Source organism: Serinus canaria, chromosome 9, assembly GCF_022539315.1.
Source record: "Serinus canaria isolate serCan28SL12 chromosome 9, serCan2020, whole genome shotgun sequence".
In the NCBI taxonomy this organism is placed as follows: Eukaryota; Metazoa; Chordata; class Aves; order Passeriformes; family Fringillidae; genus Serinus; species Serinus canaria.
The window spans coordinates 20,904,711-20,932,516 of NC_066323.1; the positions used below are offsets into that span (position 1 = coordinate 20,904,711).

At 56.6% G+C, this 27,806-nt stretch overlaps 1 protein-coding gene across 4 annotated transcripts; it reads left to right on the forward strand.

Moving 5' to 3' along the window:
* LOC103815508 (diacylglycerol kinase gamma) lies at positions 1–27,805 on the forward strand. 4 transcript variants are annotated; one of them, XM_018913186.3, is made up of 25 exons: positions 2–347; positions 5,047–5,299; positions 7,531–7,607; positions 8,493–8,658; positions 9,759–9,998; positions 11,096–11,266; positions 11,954–12,003; positions 12,543–12,617; positions 12,722–12,841; positions 13,746–13,863; positions 14,178–14,266; positions 14,606–14,722; positions 14,836–14,934; positions 15,140–15,253; positions 15,332–15,405; positions 16,072–16,146; positions 16,739–16,824; positions 17,657–17,746; positions 18,069–18,229; positions 19,537–19,601; positions 20,440–20,530; positions 23,346–23,547; positions 24,308–24,428; positions 24,540–24,600; positions 25,169–27,805. In XM_018913186.3, exons 2-25 carry the CDS (start codon positions 5,233–5,235, stop codon positions 25,265–25,267), a joined length of 2,628 nt encoding a protein of 875 aa, XP_018768731.1. In that variant the 5' UTR covers positions 2–347; positions 5,047–5,232; the 3' UTR covers positions 25,268–27,805. The 4 variants fall into 4 exon arrangements, with proteins under 4 accessions (XP_050833937.1, XP_018768731.1, XP_030082926.1 ...); XM_050977980.1 differs by lacking the exon at positions 11,096–11,266 and having other exon boundaries at positions 1–347; XM_030227066.2 differs by lacking the exons at positions 2–347; positions 5,047–5,299; positions 7,531–7,607; ... (6 more) ...; positions 13,746–13,863; positions 14,178–14,266 and having other exon boundaries at positions 15,145–15,253.
* Position 27,806: the final 1 nt, after the last annotated feature.

The following is a 27,806-nucleotide window of genomic DNA, read 5'->3' on the forward strand; positions in this document are numbered from 1 at the left end:
CGTTCGCATCTCCATCCCCGCCCCGGGAGCGCCGGGCTGAGCAGCGCTGCGAGGCACCGCCAGCCCCGGAACCGCCGGGCTGAGCGACCCTCCTGAGCATCGCCCGACCCGGAACCGCCGGGCTGAGCAACACTGCCCGACACCGCCAGCTCCGGAACCGCCGGGCTGAGCAACCCTCCTGGGCATCGCCAGCCCCGGAACCGCCGGGCTGAGCAGGGCTGCCCGGTACCGCTGGTCCCGGAACCGCCGGGCTGAGCAACCCTCCCGAGCATCGCCCGACCCGGAGCCGCCGCCGCCGCCGGAGCGCCCCGCCGGTCCCGCCGATGGCACCGCGCTGCCGCCGCCAAGTAAGGGGACAGCGGCGGGGGGACGCGGGGCTGCGCGGGGAGGCGGCGATGCCTGTGGGCTCACCCCTTTCAGTCGTGGGCAAACCCCCCGATCCGCTCGGGATCCCCCACTCCACGCGGAAGCGGCTCGGCAGCGCACGTCGGTCCCGTCTGCTGCCCTCGGAGTCCCCGACCCTCCCCCGGGCCAGCCCCGACCCCCTTCCCCCGCGGTTTTGGGAGCGGTGCCGGCGCTGGGCTTGGGGAATCGGGATTCCCCGGCGTGTGGCTCCGCTCCTGAGGAAAGCTTCCCGAAGGGTGGAGAGAGGGCAGCGTACCCTTGTCCGCAGGGTGGGGAGGATGGCAACCAGCCCCTAAAGCAGCCCAGCGGGCTACACCACCCTACAGCCCCCTACACCACCTTCACTGGTGTCTCAGAGTGTGTTGGTTCTCAGCCTGGCTATAAAACCACCCGTGCTTTGGCTGGGCTGAACAGCCCAGTCCAGCTGTTCCTGTGTGTTGCCAGGCTGGAAAAGCTCGTTAGTGTCTTTCTTGTTAAGTAAAAATTGCCAGGGCCGTTGGCTTTGGAGGACTTTGGGAGGGCTGAGGCGGTGCTGGTGTGGCTGGCCCGTGGAAGGGGGCTGGATGTGACTTGTTCTGCAGGTTGTGTTGGGGGATGAAAGGGGAGAATGCCTTTCAAAGCTACCAGGAAGCAGCATTATCCTGCACAAGGTGTGGCTATAAGCCACGGGACTCGTGGCCACAGGATTCCTGCAGGGAGAGAGAGCCAGGGCTTCCGTCTGACAGGTTTGCAGGTGTCCTGAAGTCCTGGGCTTACATGTGCAAGGTGATGGAGTTGGGATCCTGGGGTGGATCCCAGTCCTTCCAAATGCTGCAGGCCCAGCATTTGCTGCCCTGTCTGGAGTGGGAAAGGGCTTTTCCATGAGACAAGGTGTGGTTTGAGTGGGAGCTGCAGGTCCAAGGGGAAAGTCAGGAAGTTGTTGGTGTCTCTGGGGTATGAGCTGAGCTGTCCTGGCCCTGGTGGTGGGTGAGTTCCAAGGGAGGCTGTGCTGCCACAAGGTTGAGCCAAGTTTTCCCAGCACCCAGCTGGGAGCTGGTACAGCCACAGCCCAGCCCTGGGGCAGGAGGGCTGGCCACAACCACCCACCTCTCCTGGATGCTCTAGGTGCCTGGATGCTCTAGGCACCCCTGCCAGCACCTTTTATCACCCAGGTGCCACGAGGGTGCTCGGTCTCCAAAGCAAAGCTGGTGTGAGACACTTGGACTTGCTCTGTGTGGGTGTTGCTCAAAGGGTCAGGGGAATGGGTAGACAGCAACAGGTTTGGAGAATGGAAAAACCTGATCCTGAGTGTCCTCCTGGGCTGGCAAAATGCAGAAAAGTGCCTTCTCCTGTGGCTGCAGAAAATAGTTTGAGCGTGACTTGGTTGGGGTTTGTTTGCTGCAGTGGGACAGGAGGGATTTATACTCCACCCACCGCCTCAGGGGCCTCTCCCCATCCACCACAAAAATAGGCTGATCTTTCCAAAAGATGGTGGGGGAAGCCTGGAAAATGCCATTCCTGCAGGGACCTGCCACGCTGGTGCCCCAGGAGATGTGGCACGTGACTGTGGCTTCTGCAAGCCCGGGCAGGGAAGCAGGGACGAGCCCAGCATCATTCCCTGCTGGATCCCTCTGCTGCCAGGGAGCCACAGCCTCTGCACGGGTGTGTGTGAGCTCAGCAGGAGTGTTGCCTCCTCCTGACACCTCCTGCAGCTCAAGGATCCCATGGTTTTCCTTCCCAAAGGTGTCTGGAGCAGAAATCTCCTACAGGGCCGGTGCTGCTGCCCCATCCATGCATTTCCTGTGAAGCTGATGGGAGGCTGGAGGCTCTGCCAGCCCCTGGAAGCTGCCAGCCCTCTGTTTGTGATTCTGTGCCCCAGCGTGGGTCCCCATCAGCAGCTGTGGCCCTGGGGGGCCAGGTGGGTGGCAGTGGAACAAGGTCTCCCAGTGCCACGGTGACACCAGAGCACTGTGCTGTGGGATGAGCAGCTGGGTCCTCCATCCTCAGCAGCACCTGGTGGCTGGTGAGGAGGCTCCAGACAGGGATGTCTGGCTGGGAAATCAGCTCCTCTGCCATCCCACTGCTGCCTCTGGGATTCCCCATCCCCGAATGCCCACAGACAGCCCTTTCTTAGGGACACGGACTGTGGCTTGGTCCTGCCTCGTGTCCAGGCTCCACTTCCCACTGGGGGCTCACTGCAGGCATTTCATTTCCCTCCTTGATGCATTTCAGGCCCTACATGGCTGCACCCTGGCTCCCACGGAGCTGCACCCATCCTTGCTCCCAACAGCTCCTCTTCCATGGCTGCTGCTGGCAGGATGTTCCATGCAGCTCCAGCCCAGCTCATTCCCCCAGGGAGGTTTGGGAGCCCCCAGGGTCCCCCTGTCCATCCTCCCCCACCCTGAGTCACGCCACACCATGCCCGGTGAGCGCCTCCAGGCAGGGTAATCCGGTGTTATTTGTAACACTAGTAGGGAGCTATTTTTAGAGAGAGGCAAATTTGATTTAATAGAACATAATTTGCCGCTGACAATTCAGAGGGCGGCCCAACGAGGAGCAGCTGGATTCCTGAGGAGGCTTTTTCCTGCCCTTCCTGAAATCCGAGGCTGACGTGCCAGGAGTGGCATTTGTTATTCCAGCAATTGCTGGGGGAAAGCCCCTTGGGATGGCCCAATTAGCTCTGCTTTGCTTTCCCTCTGGAGCTCTGTGCTACCCCATCACCCACCATTAAAAGAAGCCAGGGATGTTTTTGCTGCCCTCAGTGCCCTCAGACTCCTCCAGGGAGCTGGAGCCAGCCAGGTCCCCTCCTTTGCCTTTTCTTCTAGCTAGTTCTGCACTCTCAGCCTCTCAAGTTCAGGACAAAAAAGAGGTTCTGATCAAATCAAACAGAACAGGAAATGTGAAGTCTGTGTGTGTTTCTGGGCATTTCTCACAGGCTAAACTCTTCTGGACCAGCCTCAGAGGTACTTTGGGACAAACCCATCATCCAGGATGGGAGCAAACACCGCCTTCTTGCTGGTGCTTTCAGCAAGATGAAGATCCCCACAAAGCCAAAGCCAATGTGGGAAGACATTGGGAAGTTCTTCCCTAGCCATAGCACTGCTGTGTCCAGCCTGTCCCCAGCTGGTGGCACAGGGCTGCCAGGACAAGCTGGGGTAGTCTCAGCTTGCAGGCGAGTTGCCATGGGGCTGCAGGGCCCCAGTGAGGGTGGGAAGGTGAGATTTTTCCCAGGGTTGAATATTATCCCACCAGGAATGCCCCAGGGCAGGGCAGTGAGGGCACTGCTCCCTGGGCAGGAAGAGTCCCCAAGGCCCAGAGCCCTCCAGGCTGCCTCAGGGGCAGCCAAGAAGTCCCAGGCCATGGAGGGGTGGAACAAGAGCCCAGTGACTTTGTCCTCCTGGGAGGAAAGGACTGAACAGGACTAAGGAGGGTTGTGCCATTGAACCCTAGCAGACGTGTGGCCAGGCTTTGGTGGGCTCCTCTCTGTGTGCAGCCACTCCTTGCAGCTGGAAAACCCCTTGGTTTTCCATCCAGGCAGCCCTCAGGGGTCTCCATCCTCCCCACAGCCCCAAAGAGGGTTTGCTCCTTCCTCTGCCAACACCAGGCTTTGCCCCTGGGACCATCTCTTGCCCTGGAACATTTTCAGCATCTGAATATAGAGCCAGAATAGCACTGGTACAGAAATGTGGGCAAAGTCCTGAGGATGGGGGGTGAAGTGACTGCTCCTGGTGCACCCCCATATGTGAATGTCCCTAGGGACATTCCCTGGGGACCTGAGGGCTCCCCAGAATTACTTGCTCATCTTAATCAAAGGTGTTTTTCTGTGAATGGAGAGGTGCAGCCAGCTGGGGGATGTGGGTGCTCCCCAAGCATCATCCCAAGTCCTGTGATCTTTCCCAGCTCATCCTTGCTCTGCTTTCTCCAGTCTGTCAGCTTAGGCTGGTGGAAAGTGGGAGCCAACATTTAGCAGGGAAACAGCCCTAAAATGGGGATCAAACTCCTTGGAGAGCAACCACCTCCTCCAAATGCTGCCCTTTGCCTGATGAGCAATTTGGTTAAATGAAAAAGACCAATAAATTGTGAAACCTATAAATGGGTGGGCTGGAGTTTTAGTCAGGGTTTTTCTGTGCCACTGTAGATTTACAATGATTTTCTGGAAGTAAGCACCAGCTTCAAAGGTGCAGGAGTACACTGGAAGTTTGTATTCCCTGCCTCCAATTTTTGCATCATCTTTAAATAATCGTGCCCTTCCTTCTGCTCCCCTTGCTGGGTTCCCCTGGGAAATGCTGGGGGTGACAAGTTCCTTTCCTTGCCCAAGGAATTTCCTTGGCTTCTGTCAGCCACATCCTCTGGCCAGTCAGAGTTGTGGCTCTGGGGTGTCTGGGTGGCACCAGGCTGGCTTTCTGGCAGAGGACACCAAGAGGACACCTGAGAATGCTCACCAGTGAGGTGCCCTGTGCTCCTCCTTGTGCTCACCCCCATTTCCCTGCAGTTCACACGCTCTGCTCCCCATTCCCTGGAGTTCAGATCCCCCACATCTGCAGTGTTTGCACCCTGGCACCCCATTTCCTAGCTCACACTACTGAAGGTGACTGTCCCCAGGGACAGCAGGACCCTGTCTCTGCCTCCTGCTGACCCCTCCTCTCTCTCTGTCCCCTCCAGGCTGACCAGGTGCCCTGAAGCTCTGGGGCTGGCTTCTCCCAGGCTCAGCAGGATGATGCCAGCAGCCCCAGAGCCAGCCCTGCCCCTCACCCTGCTGATGTGACCGAGCTCTGCTGGGACCTGTGGCACTGAGGCTGGCACTGAGGCAGTGGCTGGTGGCCCCTGCAGTGTCCCTGCTGCCCAAAGATGAGTGATGGCACGTGGATCTCGCTCAGCCCCACCGAGTTTGCCCAGCTCCAGCAGTACACAGACTGTGAGTACCCAGTGATGCTGATCTGTGCTGGACTGGTGTCCTACCTTTCCTTAGTGTCCTCCTGGAAAACTAGGCGATCCCTTAGATTTTTGGGAAGCCCCTGACCCCTCACCCTGGCTGGCTGTGGTCCCTGTGCCTGCCTGGCTGGGAGGATTGAGCTGAGCTTTGGGGGCTGGACACGTGAGCTGGGCTCAGTCCGTCTGAAGGCGGCAGCTCCCACGTTCTGAGCAGAGTGAAATGCCAAGCAGGAAAAGCAGCCTGGCTTTTCCCAAACACCAGAGCTGCTCCACGGCATGCTTTGGGCTGCCAGCCCTCTGCAGTAATTTTCCTTAGTGCTTTTGCAGAGCAATGCTCTGCTGCAGCTCCTGCTGTGGAAAGGAGATGTGCAGCAGCACCAAAGGGGTCCTGGAGCTGGGGGAAGCTGCAGACAGAGCCTGGGTGAAGGCCAGAGGTCCAAAACCAGGTCCTTGAGGTCCTGCATGCCCCAGAGCTGGAGCGTGGGCGTGCTTTTTACAGCAGTGGATGGAGAAGCAGTGCAGCTCGTGAAGGTGCTGAGAGCAGGGCAGGGTAGGGCAGGAAAACCACAGGGTGAAGGGAGAAGGGGTGTGAAATCACAAGGGTGCTGCTCTGCAGAATTGGCTCACCTTGGGGTGAGCAGGCTGGGTGGGAGATGACTGAGAGCCAGAGGGGACCTGGTGAGCTCTCTGAGGCTGTCTATCAGAAGGGTGAGGCTGGGGACAAGTTCCTCATGGCCATCCCACCCCACCCTGCTGAGAGCTTTTTGGGGCATTGCCTTGCCAGACACAATCTGGGAAGGATTTGCTCTCCCTCTAAAAGCAAATGACTTGGCCAGCATGGGGATGGAACAGCTCTGTGCCCTCTTGCTCTCCTCCCAAGAAGGTTGGGATTATTTTTTCCAAGTGGTGCTCCTGCCCACCAGCCAGAGGCTCAGGCAGGGCTGCAGGCAGAGCTGTGTGTGTGCAGTGTCCCTCTCTGCATCTCATTCTGCCTCTCTGGAGGATGATGGCCTTTGCTTTCCTGAGTCCCAGACCATAAAACACCCTCTGTAATGCTGGACTCGGAACCCTGGTGGCATCTTTTAGTTTCATTAACCAAAGTGTGGCCAGCAAGGCTGCAGCAGGGGCAGCTGCCTTCTCCCCTGTAGGATGGCTCAGCACTGGGTTGGGGAATGGGATTTGGGGTCCTCTGAGGAGGGCCAGGATCCCTCTCCTTGACTGCTCCAGACATCCCAGACAGCTGTGGTCCAGTGCCAAGTTCTGTGCCCAGCAGAGGGCTGGGGGGATCAGAGCCAGCAGAGCCCTCAACTGGAGAGAGGATTTCCCAGTAATTAACAAGGCTGGTGTGTCTGGGAACCTTTTAAATGCACATTCCCAGGGAAGTGTGTGAAGGTGAGGGCTGAATGTTCACTCACCTTGATCATTTTTTCTGCTTTTCCCTTTTTTTTTTCCTGTCTTGAAATGATGAATGTCCCTCCAAACACTCCAGCCTTAAGGACACTCAGCCAGGGTGGAAGTTTGCATGGACAAATCCAGTGACAGGACAAGAAGGAATGGCCACAAGCTACACTAGGGAAGGTTCAGATTGGATACTCAGGAAAATTTCTTTTCTAAAAGGATAGTCAAGCCCTGCAACAGGCAGTGGTGAAGTCACCATCCCTGGAGGTATTTCAAAGCCATGGAGATGTGGGACATTTCTGTCTCAGTGCTGGTTAATGGTTGGACTTGATGACCTTTGTGGGCTTTTCCAACCTAAATGATTCTGTGATTCCATGAATACATTTCTATTTCTCCCTCCTGGCACCTCCTGGAGATACCAGTGAGCAGCCCAAGGCAGCCTGTGGGACGAGTGGCCCTGCCAGGATGTGCCAGCAGCCACCTGCACTGGGGCAGGGACATGCAGGGTGTGCTTGGCACACCAGAGCAGCTGGGACTGGAGTGTCCACGCCTTCCTTGCTTTGCTCTGGGCCTGTGTTTATTTTCATACTGGCAGGAGGAAGTTCTCTGTGTATGTAAAGCTCCCAGGCCAGCTTTCCATATCTGCCCTGCCCTCTGAAGGTGGAAGGGGAAGCAGGGCATGGCTGGCCTCTTCCGGGCACGGAAGGATCCAGAAGTTATCCACCCAGCACCTAAACCCCTCTGCAGCACCCTGCTGGTGGATAACAGAGGCAGCCCAGCGGGGCCATGCTCAGCAAGGTGCTTTTGTGTCCCCAGACTCCACCAAGAAGCTGAAGGATGTTCTGGAGGAGTTCCACGGGGACGGTGTCCTCTCGAGGTACAACCCCGAACAGGTACGGCCGCGTGCCCGCCGCTGTCCCCCCGTGCTGCTGGCAGCCCCCAGCCCCCTGCAGCTCCCCCAGCCCAGCTCCCCCAGCTGGGAGCAGCCAGGAGAAGGCAGGGCTGGCTGCTGGCCCCCAGCTCTCCCAGTGGTTTTGCTCCCAGGACTTGATTCCCAGCCATCCCCAGACCGTGCTGGCTGCATGGCCACCCCAGCCCAGCCCAGCCTGCTGAGAGCTTTTTGGGGCATTGCCTTGCCAGGCACAATCTGGGAGGGATTTCCTCTCCCCTCAAAGCAAATGACTTGGCCAGCATGGGGATGACACAGCTCTGTGCCCTCTTGCTCTCCTCCAAAGAAGGTTGGGATTATTTTTTCCCAGTGGTGCTTTCAGAGGGACCTGTAGGTGTGCCAGCAGGACAGAGCCTTCTGTGGGGCTGTAATCACTGGAATCGAGGCAAAATGAGAAAAATCAGTGGGCTGGACGTGCACAAAGGTACCTTGTCATTCCAGGGCACCACAGGAGCCTCGCTCCAGCTGGAGCCACAAAAGCCATTGAGAAGTCACACAATGGCAGTGCCCAGCAGGGAAGGAGGGGGCACAGAGTCCTCAGGAGGGCTGGCACAGAGTCCCCATGGGGCTGGGCTGGCAAGTCCCACTGCTCTGCCCTTTCCTGCCACTCCCCCAGCTCCTGCTGTCACCTGGCTCAGCCAGGCTGGCTCTGGGTCCCTCCAGGTTACCCCAGCCACTGGGATTTGGGAAAGCAGCAGTTTTGGGGAGGGCTCTACAGCTGCTGTTCCCAGTGAGGAGGGGGGTCCAGGGCATGCAGCCCCACTGGCACCCTCATGGTGATCTGGGGCACCTCCATCCTCCTCCTCTTCCTCCTCTGTCTGCTCCCCAGCCCATCGACTACGAGGGCTTCTGCCTCTTCATGAAGACCTACCTGGAGGCTGATGTGCCTGAGGAGCTTTGCCAGCACCTCTTCACTTCCTTCAAGCGTAAGATCTGCCCAGCCTCCCCCGAGAGCCAGCAGCAGAGCCCTGGAGTGTCCCAGCACAGCAGCCTGGGTGAGCCAGCCCTGCCACCCAGCTGGGCACTGGGGCACCGTGCCACACTCCCACGCTGCCACAGGAGGGAAGGTTGGCGGTGGCACCTCAAGGGGTGGCACCTGAAGGTGCCAATGTTAGTGTAATGTTACTGCTTTTATGAAAATATGAATTGACTCAGTTCATTACTACTTTTTAGGTAATTGCCTTTTTAGATAATTGACTTTTAGTTTATTAAGAGGAGAGGAGTTTTTTTGTACTATAGGCTCTTTTAGGAAACACAGTTGAAACTTTTTGTGGTTTTATGTTACACGTGGCAATGTTTGGAGAATATTTGCTATTCTGACTATTTTATGTTTAGTGTTTTTACTACTGTACATGGACTAGGGCTGCTTTTAGGGTTTTTCTTTTAAAGATGTTTTGCTTAGTTTTAAAAAAGTACAGTTTTTTATTTTTGGGACACTAGGTTTTTTTAAAATTTATTTCTTGGGGTTGAGGGGTTTTGAGAACAGAGATTTATTTTTTTTCCTGTGGCATATAGACATATACAGACAACCCCATCTGTCAGGTGGGCTGCCAAGGCTCTGTGCTGCTGCAGGGAGGGATTTCTCCAGGATGCAATGGCACCTGCCCTTTCCTCTGCACTTCCAGAGCCCAAATCACTCTGTCAGCATCTCTGTGCAGGCTGAGGTGGCCTGTGCCTCTGTCACAGGTGCCAGCAGCCACCCTGCACCCAGAGCAGGCTGTGTGTGCCAGGCACCCAGCTCTGCCTCCCCCAGAGGGAGGATTAGTGGCTGGTGGAGACATCTGCTGAAAGGACTATAAATTGCAAAGGGAAAGGGAGCACGTCTCCAGCTCTGGCTGGTGATGGAGGAGCACATCCTCCCTGCCTGCTCTGGGCACTGTGGTGGCTGTCACCCGGGGATGTGACACTGCTGGGCCAGGCAGGAGGGTGAGGGGCTGCCTGTGGTGCCCCTCAGAGAGCCCTGGGGCTGGGATGCCAGGGCAGAGTGGCACGGGGCTAGCAGAGAGGAGCCAGGGCAAGCACCCAGCACCAGCTCCTGGAGGAAGGGACATGGACACCCTGGTGTCACACTGCCCTTGGGCATGTCTGCTTGCAGGGATCAATGGGAAAACCCTTCGGAGTGCTCTGGGCCGACACACTCCCGAGCCCAAGGGCTGCCACAGCAACTCAGCTGAGCCCCAGCCAGCATCCCTCACCCTGGCATCCATCCCCAATGCCTCCCCCAGCTGGTCCAGATCATCCTCCCAGAAATCCACCGCTGGCACCACTTCTGCTCACAACTCCTCGGGCTCTTCCAAGGTCTCCTCCGGGTCTCTGCTCAACCCTCAGTCACCAGGTGAGCTTGGCTGGGGCTCCACAGAGAGACTGGGGCAGTGACAAGGGACAAGCCCTCCCCAGCTCCTGGTTGAGTCCCCAGCGTGGTGGCAGTGAGCTCCCAAACTCACTGGGTTCCTGGCATCCTGGCAAACTTAAGTTACAGATCCATAGAGCCCCCATCAGGCAAAGTCTTAATTAGCCCTAGGCAGCATCTTGTGTGGAGGGGGAAATGGGCAGTGAGTCACAGCTGCCCCTTGCCCCAGCCCCCCTCTGCCAGGAGCATCCCTCCTGCTCTTGGCACGGGCATCTGGGAGCGTGGGCTGTGCTGGCACCCTGGCAAGCTGCCTTGCTGCCCACTGAGCTTCTCCCTCCCTCCCTCCCTCTGGGTGGATGCTTGTTCCCAGCAGGAATCATTTCTCCAGCTGCCCATCCCATAGCTGCAGTGATGGGATTTGGCAGTCTGCTGTATTAGCAGGGACCCCTGTGGCAGGGAGGAAGGAATGATGGATCTGACTCCATGTTCTCAGAAAGCTCATTTATTATTTCATGATACTATATTATATTAAAGAATGCTAAACTAAACTATACTAAAGAATACAGCAAAGATACTTACAGAAGGCTAAAAGATAATAATGAAAACTCCTGACTCTCTCCAGAGCCCTGACACAGCTTGGCCCTGACTGGCCAAAGAGTGAAAACAACTCCCAGCAGAATGCAATGGAACAATCACCTGTGGGTGAACAATCTCCAAACACATTCCAAAGCAGCAAAACACAGGAGAAGCAAATGAGATAATTGTTTTCCTTTTCTCTGAGGCTTCTCAGCTTCCCAGGAGAAGAATCCTGGGTGAAGGGATTATTTCAGAGAATGTGAATGCCACAGGAGTCTGCACCCCAAGGACTGAGTGGCACTGCCCAGCCCTGAGCCTTGGTGGCACCAGCCCCAAGTGCCCTTTTCATGCCCATTTCTGTGTCCCCTCTGTGTCCCAGCCCTGTCCCTGTGCTGTCACTCAGTCCCATGCCAAAAGGCTCCCTGCCACAGAGTTCCTATGTCCCACCTGGTGACAATCCCTGCTCCAATGTCATCCCTGTGTGTGGCCTCTGTCCCTGCCCGCAGGCACAAGGAGCCTGGAGAAGAGGCTGCCCTTCAGCCTGCGGAAAGGCTCCAGCTCCCTGAAGGCCACCCCTCCTCCTCCTCCCACCCCCGTGGCCCAGGTGGTGCACCTGAAGGACATTGTCTGCTACCTGTCCCTGCTGGAGAGGGGACGAGCAGAGGACAAGCTGGAGTGTAAGTGTCACCCTGGGCTCACGCTGTGGGCAGGGGGACCAGGGGCTCAGGGTGTCACCTGCAGGGGGGCCTGGCTGCTCCTGTCCACTTGGGAAAACCCCTCAGCATCCCCTTCTGCTCCTTTACTACTTGTGTGGAAGTTTGCATGGACAAATCCAGTGACAGGACAAGAAGGAATGGCCACAAGCTACACTAGGGGAGGTTCAGATTGGATACTCAGGAAAATTTCTTCCCCAAAAGTGAAGTCAAGCCCTGCAACAGGCAGTGGTGAAGTCACCATCCCTGGAGGTATTTCAAAGCCATGGAGATGTGGGACATTTCTGTCTCAGTGCTGGTTAATGGTTGGACTTGATGACCTTTTTGGGCTTTTCCAACCTAAATGATTCTGTGATTCCATGAATACATTTCTATTTCTCCCTCCTGGCACCTCCTGGAGATACCAGTGAGCAGCCCAGGGCAGCCTGTGGGACGAGTGGCCCTGCCAGGATGTGCCAGCAGCCACCTGCACTGGGGCAGGGACATGCAGGGCGTGCTTGGCACAGTGTCTGCCCAAGGGGGCTTGATTCTCCACAGCCCTGGGGTCACATCTCAGCCTGGCTGAGCCAGCACAGTGCTGCTCCCACCCTGAAGCTCCTGGGTGCCCTGGGGCTGGGCTCCAGTTCTCAGCAGCTTCTCTCCTCCCTGCAGTTATGTTCCGCCTCTACGACACCGATGGGAACGGCCTCCTGGACAGCTCGGTGAGCCTTCCCTTGGGACAGAGAGCAGGAGCTGCTCAGGGGGCTGGGGACCTGCAGGACACTGCTGAGGGGCTCCACAATGGGGCTGGGATACGGGGAGGGAGGAGGAAAGCAGCAGCTGGGCTGCAGAGCTGGGGATCGCATGGCAGCTCTGGTGCATCCAGCAGGAGCTCGGAAAAAATCCACCCACCAAGGATTGTAGCACTGCATCAGGTCATGGTGCTTCAGGGAAGGAAAAAATCATGCACAGCTCCTTCTCCTATGATGTTTTCTCCTCGAAACCTGCTGCAAATAAGATCTGGATTATCAGAATAGTTTTTCCCAGGGAAAATCCTTTACAGGTTTTCTTGCAGGGCAGAAGGCTCTGAAAAAAGAAGGAGCACCCACTGAGGATTGGGGTTTGCTGCCCCTCCTGTGTGGGTGGGGCTGGGGTAGCCTTGGGCATGTGGGGATGTAGACCTTGGGGGCTTGGAGCTGGACACTCTGCTGGAGCCTGGAGCCATCCCTAAGCCTGGGCACTGCTCTGTGTGTGTGCTTAGGAGCTGGATCGGATCATCAACCAGATGGTGCACGTGGCTGAGTACCTGGAGTGGGACTCCACCGAGCTGAAGCCTGTGAGTGCTGGGGCTGGAGGCACCAGGGGCAGCTGCAGGGGCTCTCAGCCACAGCCCTGGCTGGCATCACTGTCCCACACACCACATTTTGTGCCCTCCTCCAGATCCTGAAGGCGATGATGGAGGAGATCGACTACAACCACGATGGGACTGTGACGCTGGAGGAGTGGATCCGGGGTGGCATGACCACCATCCCCTTGCTGGTCCTCCTGGGCATGGAGACAGTGAGTGTCCCTGAGCACACCTGGTCCAGCCTACCCCCAGCAGCCCACCACGCACTCATAGAGCACCACACAGCCCCACTCTGGCCCCCAGCCCCTGCTGACACCCCCACCCTGCCCCCTTCACCCCCCAAATCTTTCCAAGTTCATTTTTGAGGCTGGGCTTGCTCCTTGCTATGGCAGTGCACTCCACTTGGATCAGCATTTAATCAAAACCTAAAATAAGAAGGTCACAGTCACAGCTGCCCCCACCACCTGAGGAAGGGCCCCTCTGCCAGGAGCATCCCTCCTGCATTTTAGTTACCTAAAATGGCATCTCCTCTTGTAGGGTGGGGCTTAAAGAGCAAAGGTGGGGTTGTTGGGACCCCCTTTGTTTCTCTGTCTTGTTTTTTCATCCTTTTGGCCTTCATTTCTTTCAAGTGCACCCCTGATCATCAGGTAATAAATTGCAGGGAAAGATGATTTTACTCATGGGTGAGAGGTGGGGTGGGGGCCAGGCTTTCTGGCAGAAAAAATCAAGACAGCAGGGAATTTCAGCTGGCTCCTGCAAAGCACTCATGCCTGGCCCCAGATGGAGGGGTTTGTGCTTTTGTCACCCCGTGGTGGCCGTGGTGGCTTGGCCCCAAATGTGACCTTCCCATCAGCTGCCAAGATCTTCCCTGTGGCTGGGCTGTGCCAAGGGTCTGTGGGAGCTGGAGCTGGACGTGCCCAGGGGGATGCAGTGGCAGGGATGCTCTGGGGAGCACCACGAGAGAAGGAAAACAGGGAGAGCCCACGATCCTGCCAACTCCCAGAAACACCGTGGGGTTTTTAAGGCAGGAAAAGCTGATTTAAATGACAGGCTGAGGGTGTCGGGATTCTTGACAGCAGGGGAGTGACCTCCACCCTCCCCTCCCCTGCCCTGCAGAACGTGAAAGATGATGGGCAGCATGCCTGGAGGCTGAAGCACTTCAAGAAACCTGCCTACTGCAACTTCTGCCGCACCATGCTGCTGGGGGTCCGCAAGCAGGGCCTCTGCTGCTCCTGTGAGTCCTGGCCAGAGCACTGCTCTCCCAGTCTGATGGCTCCTGCCACTGCCAGTGGTGCCCTGGGGAGGGAGGATTGGTCCCTGCTCGTGCTGAGTCCCGTGGGTGCTGCAGGCTGAGTGGGGAGAGGGAAGCTGCCATGCTGGGGAGGGATGCTGGCCATCTTCTTGGTGGTACTTGGGGTGGTGGTGCCCTGGTGGTGTTGGGGTAACAGCTGGACTGAAGGGTGTTACGGGGCTTTTCAAACCTGAATTTTTACAGGGCTTTTCAAACCTGAATGGTTCTGTGGCTTTATGATTTTTGTCTCTCACCAGTCTGCAAGTACACGGTCCACGAGAGGTGTGTGTCCAAAGACATCGCTTCCTGCATCAGCACCTACGTTAAATCCAAGAAAAACACAAGTGTGAGTAGGCAGCTGGTGCATTTCTGAGCCACTGGGTGTCCTGGTCTCCTGCTCTGCTTCCCAATGGCTTCTTCCCCTGGGTTTTGCCCCTCACATCCTGGGCAGCAGCTCATGGGCATTCCCAGCATCCAGAGCCTTGCAGGATGCACCCCATCCCCAGTCCCCAGGCACCCACACAACCCCCAGCTCCAAGATTTGCCGTGGCTCTGCAGAGAGGCAGGATTGCATCAGCAGCATACCTGCAGGACAAGCTCCCAAAATCCTGATGGACACCCCTAGCAGGAAGGAGGTGCCTGTGGGTCAGTGGGTGCTGTGCCACCATGTCCCCGTGCCTTGCAGGTGATGCAGCACACCTGGATCGAGGGCAACTCGCCTGCCAAGTGTGACAGGTGTCACAAGAGCATCAAGTGCTACCAGGGCATCACTGGCCTGCACTGTGTCTGGTGCCAGATCACGGTGAGTGCCCGGGGCTGGGGCACACCCTCAGTGCCTGCATGGCCAGCTCTGGGCTCCTGCTCAGGGGAGGGCAGGTGTCCTCTGCTCCACATCCCTTCCTCCCACCCCTGCAGCTCCACAACAAGTGTGCCTCCCATGTGAAGCCAGAGTGTGATGGGGGCCCGCTGCGGGACCACATCTTGCTCCCATCCTACATCTGCCCAGTTGTCCTGGTAAGTGCCTCCCTTTGTCCTGGTAAAGTGCCCCCCCTTGTCCTGGTGAGTCCCCCCGCTTTGTCCTGGTGAGTCCCCCCTTGTCCTGGTGAGTGTCCCCCTCTTCGCTGCCAGTGACAGGGGCCCTGCTGAGGCTGCTGTGCCTCCCCTGGCTGCTGGCACTGCCTCGTGGGCAGGGTGGGCACCCACACCTTGGTTCCCAAAGGACAGGCAGTCCCACTGCCGGCGCTCCGAGAGCGACTCCCCTGCCAGCACCAGCCCCGAGGACAGCCAGGCCTTCAAGTTCAACTCCACCACAGTGGATGGGCAAGGGCTGCAGGTAGGTTCCAGGTGCTGCAGTTTTCCACTGAAAGCTGCACAGGTGAGGAATTCACAGGTGCCTTTTCTGCCCCCCCAGATCAGCCCTCAGCCCGGGACCCACCCGCTGCTCGTGTTTGTGAACCCCAAGAGTGGAGGAAGGCAAGGGGAGCGGTAGGTGGGCTCCTGCCTGGGAACAGCCTCCCCCCAGGGCTGCTGGGCATCCCTCCTGGTGTGGGAATCACCTTCATGGTGTTATAAATGAATTCTCCAATTTAATAATCAAGGAGATTTATTAAGTAATAAAGGTGTACTTTTGGAAAAAGCCACAAGCAATTTCCACTCTGAGCCAGGCGATCCGAATTGGGGAAAGCCAGGATGTGGCTTCTATCACACCAAAGTCCCCCCAAAGTGGGTGTCCAAATGTCATTTCTTATGTCATTTTTCATTTTATACAGTCCTTTGGGCTCTGGAAGGGGCTTCTCTTTAGCATAAATTAGCATATTATTGTAGTTTTTCTTTCTTGCTGCCACGTTTCCCAGAACCGGTGGATAATTGCTGGAATCCTGTCCGGTGAAAACTTTCTGGGATAAACTTCTGATGATGCCTGTCAAATGCCTCCTGCTGGAGTGCTGTCAGATGGAAAAAAATCCCTTGAAATATGCATCTCTCATCTCCTGGTGTTTGAATTTCCATCCTTATCCCTTAGCTCTTTACTGCTTGTTGCCCGGCACTGGTTTTAGTGCACAAAACGCTGTGGTTTTTAATTTCCTTTAGCACTAATTATTTTCTAATAACACATAGATTGCAGTGGCATCCCTGACACCTCTCTCCTCCCAGGGTGCTCCGGAAGTTTCACTACCTGCTCAACCCACGCCAAGTGTACAACCTGGACCGTGGCGGGCCCACGCCAGGGTAAGGAGCTGCTGCAGGTGATCCTGGTAGGGAAATTAATCCACAAACACCAGAGGCTGATGTCCAAAAAGGAGACAGAGGAGTCCTTTCTGCCTTTATTCCAATAAAGGGAGAGGCCATGGGGCATTCCCCTGGGATCTCTCCAATTTTTGGAGGATGCAGCCTCCTTTTAATCCCAATTTCCCACATTTCCCTCTCTCTTTCCCCCTTGGCGGAGGTACTTGAGAGGTACAGACTTCCCAAAATGCCTGATACCAAAGATTTCCCTCTAATGTATAACCCTCCCTTTTAATTTTTCATTCCTACAGAATTTAGGGATTTTTCCTTCCCCATTGTTTCTTTCTTCTCTCAATGTCTCATTTCATTTATCAGCAAACCTAAAGTTTATTTGTATAAGCAAATCTCTTTTTCCATTCCTCAATCAGTGCAAGCCTTCCCGTTGTTTCTTTTCTCTCCCAGAGCTAGTTTTCTCTACCAGCAGACCCACAGCTTGTTTGTAAAGACAAATCTGCCGTTCCTCTCAATCCTCTGCCCCCTCCCACGGGGCCCTGCTCTCCCACATCCCACCATTGTCTCTCCTGGCTTTCCCCAGGCTGAACTTCTTTCGGGACACCCCGGATTTCCGTGTGCTGGCCTGTGGAGGGGATGGCACCGTGGGTTGGATCCTGGACTGCATAGGTGAGTGAGCACAGCTGTGCTCCTGCAGAGCATCATCCACCTGCATCCTTGGTGCTGTGCCACAGATTCCCCATATTCCCCCAGGGAAAGTGGGGTGGTGATGGTGAAAAAGGCCAATCACTTGTTTTTAAATTTTTAAAAGTTTAATAGTGATAAAATGGTTAAAAAATAGTAATATAATTAGGGTAATAATAATTTGGACAGTTTGGATTAGGACAATATGAGACAATGGAAACAAAGAGTTGCAGACAGTGCAGGTACCTTTTCTGGGCAGCATAAGCCTGAAAAAGGACACACATTAACAGAGGATTAACCCTTAAAAGCAATAGCCCATTGAATATTCATACACCTCATATGTGATGCATAAATTCCACTCAAACACAGGATTCTGTCTGGGCAGTGTCAACTTCTTCCTCTGAATCCTAACAGTGTCACCCTGCCTGAGCAAGGCAGGAAGAAGTTCATTTCTCCTGATAATGGAGCAATGAATTCTTTTTCTCTGAAAGATTCAGGTGTCCTGTGGCTGCTGTCTCAATGCAAGTCCTTTCTTCAGAAAAAAAGTATCCTACCTAGCATAGTTTCTATTTTAACCTTATGTTATAACCTAAAACTATATTTAACGCACTACATAAGAGCAGTAACACAGCATCACTTTCTAACACAACACATAGAACATTCACTTTAATATCTGCGAAAAGCCAACCATAAACCACGCATTTTTCACAGTGACCCTGCCAGCAGCATCCCTCCAGGCTGCTGTCTGAGGAGGGGCACGGAGAGGAGCAGGGAATGAGCCTTGTCAGCCCCAAACCTCTCTTCTCTCGCACTGCAGATAAGGCGAACCTGGTGAAGCACCCCCCGGTGGCCGTCCTGCCCCTGGGGACCGGCAATGACCTCGCTCGGTGCCTGCGCTGGGGAGGAGGTGAGGATGGGCGAGCACCGCCCAGGGCGTGGCCAGCCCTTGGAAACGCTTCAGCGGGGCCATCCCCACGGGAGGGAGGGCTGCCGGGCTCCTGGGATGAGGTTCAGAGCTGCATCTAAGCCTGGTGCCCCTAACTCCTTCCAAAAAGAGCAGCTGCTGCTTTCTGAGCCCTCCATAGCTGGGTCCTGCCCAAGCTTTTCCATTTGGAGAGCCCTGCCCTGAGCCAAAATCTCTGCCACTGCTGCAAGGATGTGCCATAGCAGCACCCCCAAGTGCTTGGCACCTGCCTGTGCTCCCCTCCTTCATCCTCTTTCCCTTGCAGGCTATGAAGGAGGAAACCTGATGAAGGTGCTGAAGGACATAGAGCACAGCACGGAGGTGATGCTGGACCGCTGGCACATCGACATCATTCCCACTGACAGGGAGGCCAACGGGGATCCTGTCCCATCCACCATCATCAACAACTACTTCTCCATTGGGGTGGTGAGTTCCATGGGGCAGGAGTTGGTTTCTCCCTCCCTGTTGCTCCTTGCTCACTCTCCCAACCTCCCTCCAGCTCCTGGGGTTGAATTTGCAGGATCCTGACATGGGAAGAGATGAGACTCTTGACCCCATGTTTCAGAAAGATGATTTATTATCTTATGATCTATATTATATTAAAAGAAAATTACATACTAAAGCTCTGCTGAAAGAATAGAAGAAAAGATTTCATCAGAAGTCTAGAACAGAAAAGACCAGAAGGATAATAAAATCTTGTGAGTGCTCACAGCCTCGACACAGGTGGCTGTCATTGGTCATCAAGTAAAAACAATTTCACATGCTGGGTAAACAATTCTCCAAATCACATTCCAAAGCAGCAAAACATGGGGAAGCTGAAGCTTCCCAGCTTCTCAGGAGAAAAGATCCCAATGAAAGGACTTTTCAGAAAATATGTCTGTGACATCCTGGTTTTGGTTTTTTTTCTGGCTTTATTGCCATTTGTAAAGGCAGCCCCAAGACACATAAGCAGGCATGGGATCTCTGTCTTCCCAGCAGGAATGTTGCAAGAATGAGTGTGAAAGGAGCAGGATTCAGGGAAGTTTGGGGTGCCAAAGACAAGGACACCCCACCTGCCAAGACATCAGCAAAGCCTTGATTTGGTGTTTGGACCCATGTTCCCCCACATTTTCCTGACCTGGAGAGGTCAGGGAGCCTGGGGAGGATGGCAGCCCTGTGCCATGGGGGCGTCAGTCCTGAGAGCAGGAGTGTTTTGGGAAAAGCCCTTCTCTTCCCAAGGGCTTGCAGCAATTTTGTCCAGTGCCAGGGCTGCCACCATGGCAGGGGTCACTCCCCTGCAGCACTGCAGGATGCTTCTGGGCTCACACTGGCTCCTGCTAGTGCAGGTGGCATTTAGTGACAGCTCCTGTCTTTGCACACGGTGATGAGTTTCAGGAGAGCTGCCATCCAGGGGAGCTGTCAGGGTGCAGGCCCTTGGGGTGTCCCCAGAGCCCCACTGCTCCACTGGTTGCCTTCCCTCCCCTCTCATCATCCCCTCCATGCAGTGATGAGGGAAGGAGGCCAAGTGCACTAATTAGGTCCCACCTAAGAAGCTTTGGGAAGAGCCTGGCTGAGGGTCCCTCCATCACCCTGGGCCATCAATGTCATCCTCAGTGACACCGTGGCACTGTGCCACAGGGCCCAGTGGCAAGCATGAAGAGCTGAGCAGCCCTGCCCTGGCTCATGCCCATGGGGCACAGGGTGTGGGTTCTGCTTCTGTTTCTGTGCCTCTGATGTCTCTGTGCCCCCCACAGGATGCCTCCATCGCCCACCGCTTCCACATCATGAGAGAAAAGCACCCTGAGAAGTTCAACAGCAGGTGAGGGCTCCCCAAGGACCCCTGAGAGCTGGGGGGGGGGGGGACCCAGCGCCCCATGCAGCATCCAGGAGGGTTTGGTGTTTGGCCAGCCTTAGAGGACAGGCACCAGGCGGGCATGGTGCGGGTTTGGGATGCTCCTTCAAGCCCTGTCCAGTGTGGCAGGCTGCTGAAACTCAGCCACACCCCCAGGTGGGTTCATTCATGCTTTATAATTAGTATGGAATTCCAGGACAGGCAGGAGCAGGCCAGGCAGGGAGGGCAGGGCAGGCAGCAGGTCACAGCTCGTTCCTGCTGTGCTCAGGAAATGGGGAGGTGGCAGCAGGAGCCACAGCCCCCGTCCCAGGTTTGGAAATACCTGCTAGAAAAATCCCTGAGTGGACCAAAATGTCTGGCTCTGCCCTCAAGTTAGCTCCTCTTGGATTACAGCCTCTCCCAGCTCCCCCTCCAAGCCTGGCTCAGCAGCTGATGCAGGGACTGAGCCAAGGTTGGGGCTGCTCAGCGGGGTGCAGGAGCTGCTGAGGTGTGGGACATCCCCTCCACAGGGTGCCCTGTGCTCTGACAGCACATCCCATGTCTGGGGAGCAGCCAGCACCCCCGTCCTCCCCCTCTGATGGGTGTCAGAGCCACCCTGTGACAGCCCCCAGGCACACCCTGGTCCCACCACTCAGCTCCCCAGGGCCAGCCTGCTGGTGGTCCCTCTGCACAGTGGCTTGTGTCCTCATCCATGGCTCATGTCCCCATCACAGCAGCTCCAGACAGTCCCTGGCAGCCCATCCTGCTGCAGGCTGGGGTAGGGTGCTGCTTCCAAGTGGGACACTGACATGTCTCTGTGCCCCAGGATGAAGAACAAGCTGTGGTACTTTGAATTTGGGACATCAGAGACCTTTGCAGCCACCTGCAAGAAGCTCCATGACTATGTTGAGGTTGAGGTGGGTGTCCTGGCGTGGTCCCTGGCTCTAGCCATGGCACAAAGGCTTTTTGGAGCCATTGCCCGTGGATCCCTCAGCTCTTTGAGGAGAGGGTGCCAGCACTTTGACCCCTCACTGCCTGGTGGCTGGGCAGGACCCCTTATTCCACCACACAGCCCTTGCTACAAAGCCAGCCAGCTGTGGGCAGAAGAATAATCCTGTATTCCCCACTTCCAGCTGTATTTGAGAGCATGCCTGGAACATTCTCCCTGTAAATTCTGCACTGCTCCCAGCCCTCATTGGATGACATGGAAACAGCCTTTAATTAGAGCTGGGAGGAGGGCCCGTGGTTGCTAAGAGTGCTGTCACTTCTCTGTGCTGGGGATTTGGGCTGTAAACTTCCATCTCTCCCTATCTCTGGATAATCCACCCTTTTATAACTTGGGCTGGAGGGTGAGGGGAGAAAATAGCACCTGCAAGAGGTGGTGGGAGTCAGAGCAGGGGGTGGGTGCAGGGTGCTGGTGGTGGGCACAGAGCAGAGCTGGCCCTGCAGGGTGTGCCCATGGGCAGAGGGATTTCGGTGCCTGTTTCTATCCAGGGAGTTTCCTCCCTTCCCAAAACCTGGGGTGGGTAGCTGCACCCTTGCAAACTTGTGGGAAGGGGCAGAACCAGCATCACAACCATCTCACCCCCTTCCCCATCCGTGCTGCACTGTCCCAGGGTGGATAAAATCCATGTTTGTGGAGTTGAGTGCTGCTGGAGATGGGCACGAGGTGCCCCCCCTGTTCCTTCTCAGGGTGCTCCCCACCAAGTGTGCATCCCCAGCAGCCGAGCCCACGGCCAGGAAAGTGTTAATCCCACCGCGTTTGGAGTTGAAAGCAGCCGCCTGTCCTCCCTCCAGCTCCCAGGCAACTGTCAGCCTCGCAGAGAAATAGCAGTTTTGTTTTGGAAATTGGCACTCCTTCCCCCTACAACTCCTGGAAATGAATTTGCTTTTTCCCCCAGCTGCAAATTTCTCCTTCCAGCCTCGCTGCCGTCAGCTGCCCCAGCTCAAAGGGCCCATTGTGGCTCCCTGGCAGGAGCAGGAGCAGGGAGGGCTCTGCAGGGAGAATCCAGAATCCAGAATCCCTCCTGCCAGCAGCTCTGGGCAGGCGTGGGCGGCCCTGGGCAGGAACTGGCTCCTGCTGCAGCATCCTAGCATGGTGCACTCCTGGCAGCCAGCTCCCACCCCATCCATCCTACCCCATCCTACCCCATCCCACCTCATCCCACCCCATACCATCCATTTCTTCCCATCCCACCCCATCCCATCCCATCCCCTCCCATCCCACCCCAGTCATTCCACCCCACCCCACCCCATCCCATCCATTTCTTCCTATCCCACCCCACCCCATCCCATCCATTTCTTCCCATCCCACCCCATCCCACCCCATCCCATCCATTTCTTCCCATCCCACCCCATCCATTCCACCCCACCCCATCCCATCCATCTCATCCCATTGCCCTCCATCCCATCTCACCCCATCCCATCCATTTCTTCCCACCCCATCCATCCCACCCCATCCCATTGGGAGCCACTGCTCAGAGCACTGAGGTCTTTTCTCTCCCTCCAAATCACACTGTCATTACATTGTATTGAGAACTAAGGGATTAACATCCTTTCCAATCCTTGGAGAGACAGCTTTTCCCTCCCAAACCAGAAGATTCCTGCTTTTTTTGCTGTTCTAAAAATAAGATCCCGCAGCACCAGGGGAGGCAGGAAGGATCTGACACATCGAGGTGTGAGCACCCAGCTCCTCACACGTGGGGTTGGTGTCCTCAGCAATGGCCAAAGGGGTGGGAAAAATAAACTCTAGACCTTTGTTCAAGGAAAACACCCAGAACTGGAGCAGCAGAAGGGGCTTCTCAGCCCATTTCGTTCCTCTCAGCTCGAGAAGTGAGGGCAGAGGTGCCTTTGCCTCACCAAAATGCAAGGGAAAAGCTGTGCTGGGATTTGCTGAGGCACAGAGTGGCAGGTGAAGAGCAGATGCCTCAAGGAAAATAGGAATGCTTTATAGAAATGCAAGCTGGATGGAAAAGTGGCTGCTTTCACCAGAGGTGTTTAGGAAGGGGATCCATGTCTGGGTGGTGTGAGAAGAGCTGAAGTTAGGAAATGCATTTCCATGGCTGGTGCTTTCAGTTCTGTGGGGAAAGCTACAGGCAATGGATATTTTAACTTTCACAGGGAATTTTCAGCCCTGCTGCATGACAGCAAAGTCTGGGATGCCAGTTCTGTGTGCTGGGGTTTGCTCTCCAAAACCTGATGTTTTTCCCTCTGACACCTTCCCCTAATTTCCTTCCAGCCTTATTTCTCTTTTCCAAATGGCACTTGAAGACAAACCAGTTTGAGCTACGTTTTGGGCAGCCAAACTTTCCAGCCCTTTGGAGTCAGTTTGGATAGGGAGGGGGGAAGGCAGGTGCTGGAGCTCCTTGGGTGGAACTTGCTTTAAGGTCAAGGTGCTGTTGCCTCCCATTTTGGGTGACAGCCCCGAGTCTAGCCAAGGTTTTATGTCCTCCCCCAGGAATTCCCTTTTTGGAACTGCCATTTTGGACCTGTGGTAAAACTCCTATGGGAGCAGAGGGGAGAGCAGCACAAGGAGTTGACAATAACTCTAGGAAAAAGCGAGGGGGGGCATTTGCATCTCCAGCCCCAGCCACTCTGGAGCTGGCAGTGTCCCCTGGAGACCCCCCAGTGTCACTCTGTGCTCAGGGAGCCACGTGTCTGTGGCAGGGAGAGGAGGGGGCTCCACGTGGTGGGCACAGCTCCCCCCTGACACTCCCCCCATGTCCCTGGCAGTGTGATGGGACCCTGCTGGACCTGAGCACCACATCCCTGGAGGGCATTGCTGTGCTCAACATCCCCAGCATGTACGGGGGCTCCAACCTCTGGGGAGAGACCAAGAAGCAGCGTGGCTACAACAGGCTGGGCAAGAAGGTGCCAGAGAAGGTGCCAGGCACGGTGGTCACCGATGCCAAGGAGCTGAAGTTCTGCGTGCAAGGTGAGTGGGGGGCACCAGGGGAGGGTGGGGTCAGCACAGGGGCACTGGGAGTAGAGGGGTAGAACCCAGCAAAATCCACAGAGTACCTGGGTTTTCCACCCACCAGCTCCCACAGCCTGGGGCTGGGGTGGGAATCAGCCCCCCAGAACAGCAGTGTCACATCCCTGACTGTCACTGTCCCTGGCTGCCTGAGCCAGTGGCAGCAGGGAATGGGATACAGGGCAAGCCAAAGGGGCTGCAGGGGACAGCAGGGTTGGGGACATCCCCACTCCTGTGGGGTCAGAGGGCATGGGAGGCTCAGAGAATTCCTCAGGGCTCACAGGGGTGGGTGTGAAAGCACAGAGAGCTGTGCCATGGTCAGGTGTCCTTGCTGGTGGCCCAGAGGCCATCCCCTGGGATATGACCAGACATTCTGTACCATGTGCTGGCTTCTGGGGAGCTGCAGCACCCCAGGGCAGCCAGGCAAGGGGTGCCATCCTTTCATCACTGCAAACAAACAGTGCAAGGGCTGGTGGGATCTGGGCTGGCACCTTGCAGGCTCAGGTGCTGTTTCAGACTTTTGCTCCAAAGATTTTGGCTAGCAGTGCTGGAAACACCCAGCTTGGTGGTCTTGGGACACTGAGCACATCAGGATAAATCCCCTCAGTGCCACCAGGACAGCCAGCAGCCCTGCTGTGCTGGCCCTGAGGTTCCCAGTGAGGGCAGGAGGAGAGGGATTCCTGGGCATGGGGGGAGCAGCTCAGATCCCTCTGTCCTGCAGACCTCAGCGATCACCTCCTGGAGGTGGTGGGGCTGGAAGGCGCCATGGAAATGGGGCAGATCTACACGGGGCTGAAGAGCGCGGGGAAGAGGCTGGCCCAGTGCTCCTCCGTCATCATCAGGTACCGGTCCCCTTCTCACCGCAACCTGACACCCGTGTCACCGCAACCTGACACGCGTGTCACCGCAACCTGACACCCGTGTCACGGCCTTCCCTTCTTTGTGCCTTGCAGGACGTCCAAGCTGCTGCCCATGCAGGTGGATGGGGAGCCCTGGATGCAGCCCTCCTGCACCGTGAGTGCCCAGGGAGGGGCAGGGGCTGCAGGGGGTGGGGATGGGGCAGAGGGGGAGGCAGGACATGGGGATGGGGCAGAGGGGGTGACAGGACATGGGGATGGGGCAGAGGGGGTGGCAGGGTGTGGGAATGGGCAGGAGGGGCTGGCAGAGTGTGGGATGGGCAGCAAGGGCTGGGAGGGTGTGGGGATGGGGCAGAGGGAGCTGGCAGAGTGTGAGATGGGCAGCAGGGGTGGCAGGACATGGGGATGGGCAGCAGGGATGACAGGGTGTGGGGATGGGCAGGATGAGCTGAGCTGTGGCTCCGTGCCCTGCACTCATGACCCAGCCATTTCTTGCTGCAGGGGCACAGCAGCATTCCTCCCTGGGGGAGCTGCAGCAGGGTCCCCTGCTATTTCTCCTCTTCCTCTTCCCATCTCAGCAGGACCTGGATGTGATTCCAGAGCTCTTCACCCCGGTGCTGAGCTGCTCCCAGCTTCATGGGGTCACTCCTGAGGGTCTTGGGGCTGAGGGTGCCTGGGAGGGCTCAGGACCCTCTTACTGAGCTGGGTTTTCTGCTTCTTTTTAGGTCAAAATTACCCATAAAAGCCAGGTGCCCATGCTGCTGGGCCCCCCCCAGAAGAGCAGCTTCTTTTTCCTGAGGAGGAGGAACCGAACTCGGGATTAAAGCATCACCCAAGGATCCACAGCCTGGAGCACTCAGCATCCCAGGCACCTGGGGGTTATTTATCCTGGGAAGGTCTTGTAGGCTCCTTCCTGATCACCAGAAGCATCCTCTCAAGCTGGGATGGAAGAAGGGGGAGAAGGCAGGCTGGAGCAGTGAGCACATTTGCTGGAGCAGCACTAGGACTGGGATTTTGGTTTTTTTCCTCCCTTTATTTAAATTCCCTCCAGCCAAGCTGCCAGTGAATGTGCTCCTGAGGCAGCACTGAGCTCCACTTATTTATTTATCCTCCTCCTGAAGACCACTTGATGTCTCCCTGCAGTGGCTTTCTGTCCCCCAGTCCTTGCAATGGGAGGGATTATTTATTTCTTTAGCCCAGAGGAGCCACCTCAGGCACTCACCTCTGGGCTGTGGGGTTTGAGAGAGATGCAAAGAACCATTGCTGCCAGCCCGGGGGGACAGGCTGGGGACAGACAGTAAACAGGGACAAGCCAGGGGTGGATGAGAGGAGACTGTGTTTTTACAGGGAAATGGCAAAAAAAGGGATTTTGGGGAAGCAGCCCCAGCTCTGGGCTTTGTGATCGTATTTATCTATTTATTTAGCAAACTTTGGACAAAAAAGGGACTCTGGGGGTCGCCTTTTTAGGAGCCCAGATTGGACACAGACACAACCTCCCCTCTCTGCTGGCTGTCCTCCATGGCATATCCTCCTTCCACATGGACTTTTCCTCTCTCCTAAATCCTGCCAGCCTGTCCTGGGGGCTGGAGGCCCTGGGGACAGACATCCAGAAACTCTTCTCACTTGAAGGTGTCCCCAGCACCTTTTACAATCCCCCAGTGTGCTGTGCCAGGCTGGTGCTCTCCCTGGGCTGCAGGGAGCGGGGCAGGGTGGCTGCACCTCCCTTTCTGTAGGGCCAGCTCTCCCACAGCCCTCTCCAAACCCAGGAAGCCTCACAGATGCTGCCAGCTGGGGCCCACTGGGATGCACAGGCTGGTGTTGGTGGCATCCCCCATGGACGGGCAGAGCAGGGGGTGCAGTTTCTCTCCAGAATGCACAGGGACCAAAAGGCAGATGAATGCAAGGAGTTTGTGGTGGTCTGAATGCACTCCCAGGGGCCAAGGGCAAGGGCTGCTGGTTGCTTCTGCAGTCACCCAGTGCCTCCAGCAGCAGGCCTGCATGCAGGATACAGCCACATCCTGAATTAAACCTGCCCCCAGGCAGCTCCCTCGGGCTGCTGGAGTGCCCCGTGGGTGTCACTGCAGGCAGGAAAATTCCTGCTTGTCCCCACAGTGTCCCTGCCACAGGGCTGGGACAAGTCCCCCTGTCCTCCCCAGTGCCCACTCAGCCCCTCTGATGCTGCAGGGCCCCGTTCAGCAGCATTCTCTGGCAGAGGGTGCTGCCATCACTGGTCCAGAGTGGCTGGAAGGGACCTGCTGGTGACCTGTGACACAGGCAGGCGTCACCACAGTGCATCAATCCACCCTCCTCCTCCTCCTCCTCCTCCTCCTCCTTGTCCCCCTGGGCAGCTGTTTATGAGTAGCCAGGTGAAAGCAGATGGAGCAAGGCCAAACAAAGCCCAGCTGCCTCCACCTCCCCAGTGCACTGCCAAGGGCAGCAGTGCCTCGCAGCCCCACACTTGGGGAGGGTGACAAAACCACCTCAGCCATCTCCAGAGCTCTGCCAGCAGGAGGGTGACAATCTGTGGGATGGCAGCACACCAGGTCAACAGGTTTGGTTCTATTTCCCTGCCCACCCAGCCTCAAGGCAGGGTTTTGTCCCAGATAGGGAGCCAGCAGTGCATGGGCAGTCAGCTGTGGTTTCCTGCTCCTTGCCCCCGTCACAGTTTGCTGGGCTCTGGGCAAAGAGCAGCACTGGGGGCTCTGCTGTGCTGTGCTGTCTGGGGCAGCAGGAGGGCACTGTGCCTGTGACTGCCACCCTTGGGGCTGGCAGTGCCAGGGCAGAGCAGCTGGAATCCAGGGCTGAACGCTCAGCCACGTCCTGCAGGGCACGGGGAGCCCAGGGCCACCACTCTGGGCCAGTGGGACGGTGACACACCAGCAGCACTCTGCCAGGCTCCAACCCAGAGGTCCCCTCTGGTGGCCAGGGACGTGATCCCTGCCCCAGCTCCATCTGCTCCCTCACTGCCAAAGGCATGGTCCAACAGGCCTGCCAGTCCCCACCTCCTTAGCCTGATGGTGCAAAGGTCCTGAGCCCAGGAGGGAGCCCCAGGGGCTGGCAGTGCAGCCCAGCTGTCCCTGGCTGCAGGAGCATGAAGCCATGCGGCAGAGGGGCACTCGAGGCCTTGACCCCCCTGTTCCCCAGTGCCTCCCAGTTCAACCCAGCTCCCAAGCACGTGGGGTGGAACCAAACCCCCAGAGAAGCCCCTGCTGCCCTGGGGGAGCCCTGGGAGCTGGGGAGCCCCAGGGGGCTGAGCCCAGTCCCTGTGTGTGTGTCCCCTGGTCGGTGTCCGTAGCATGTCTTGCCGTGTACACCCGGGTGCTGTGGCCTTGCCTCCAATAAAGATGGTCATGAACTCCTCAG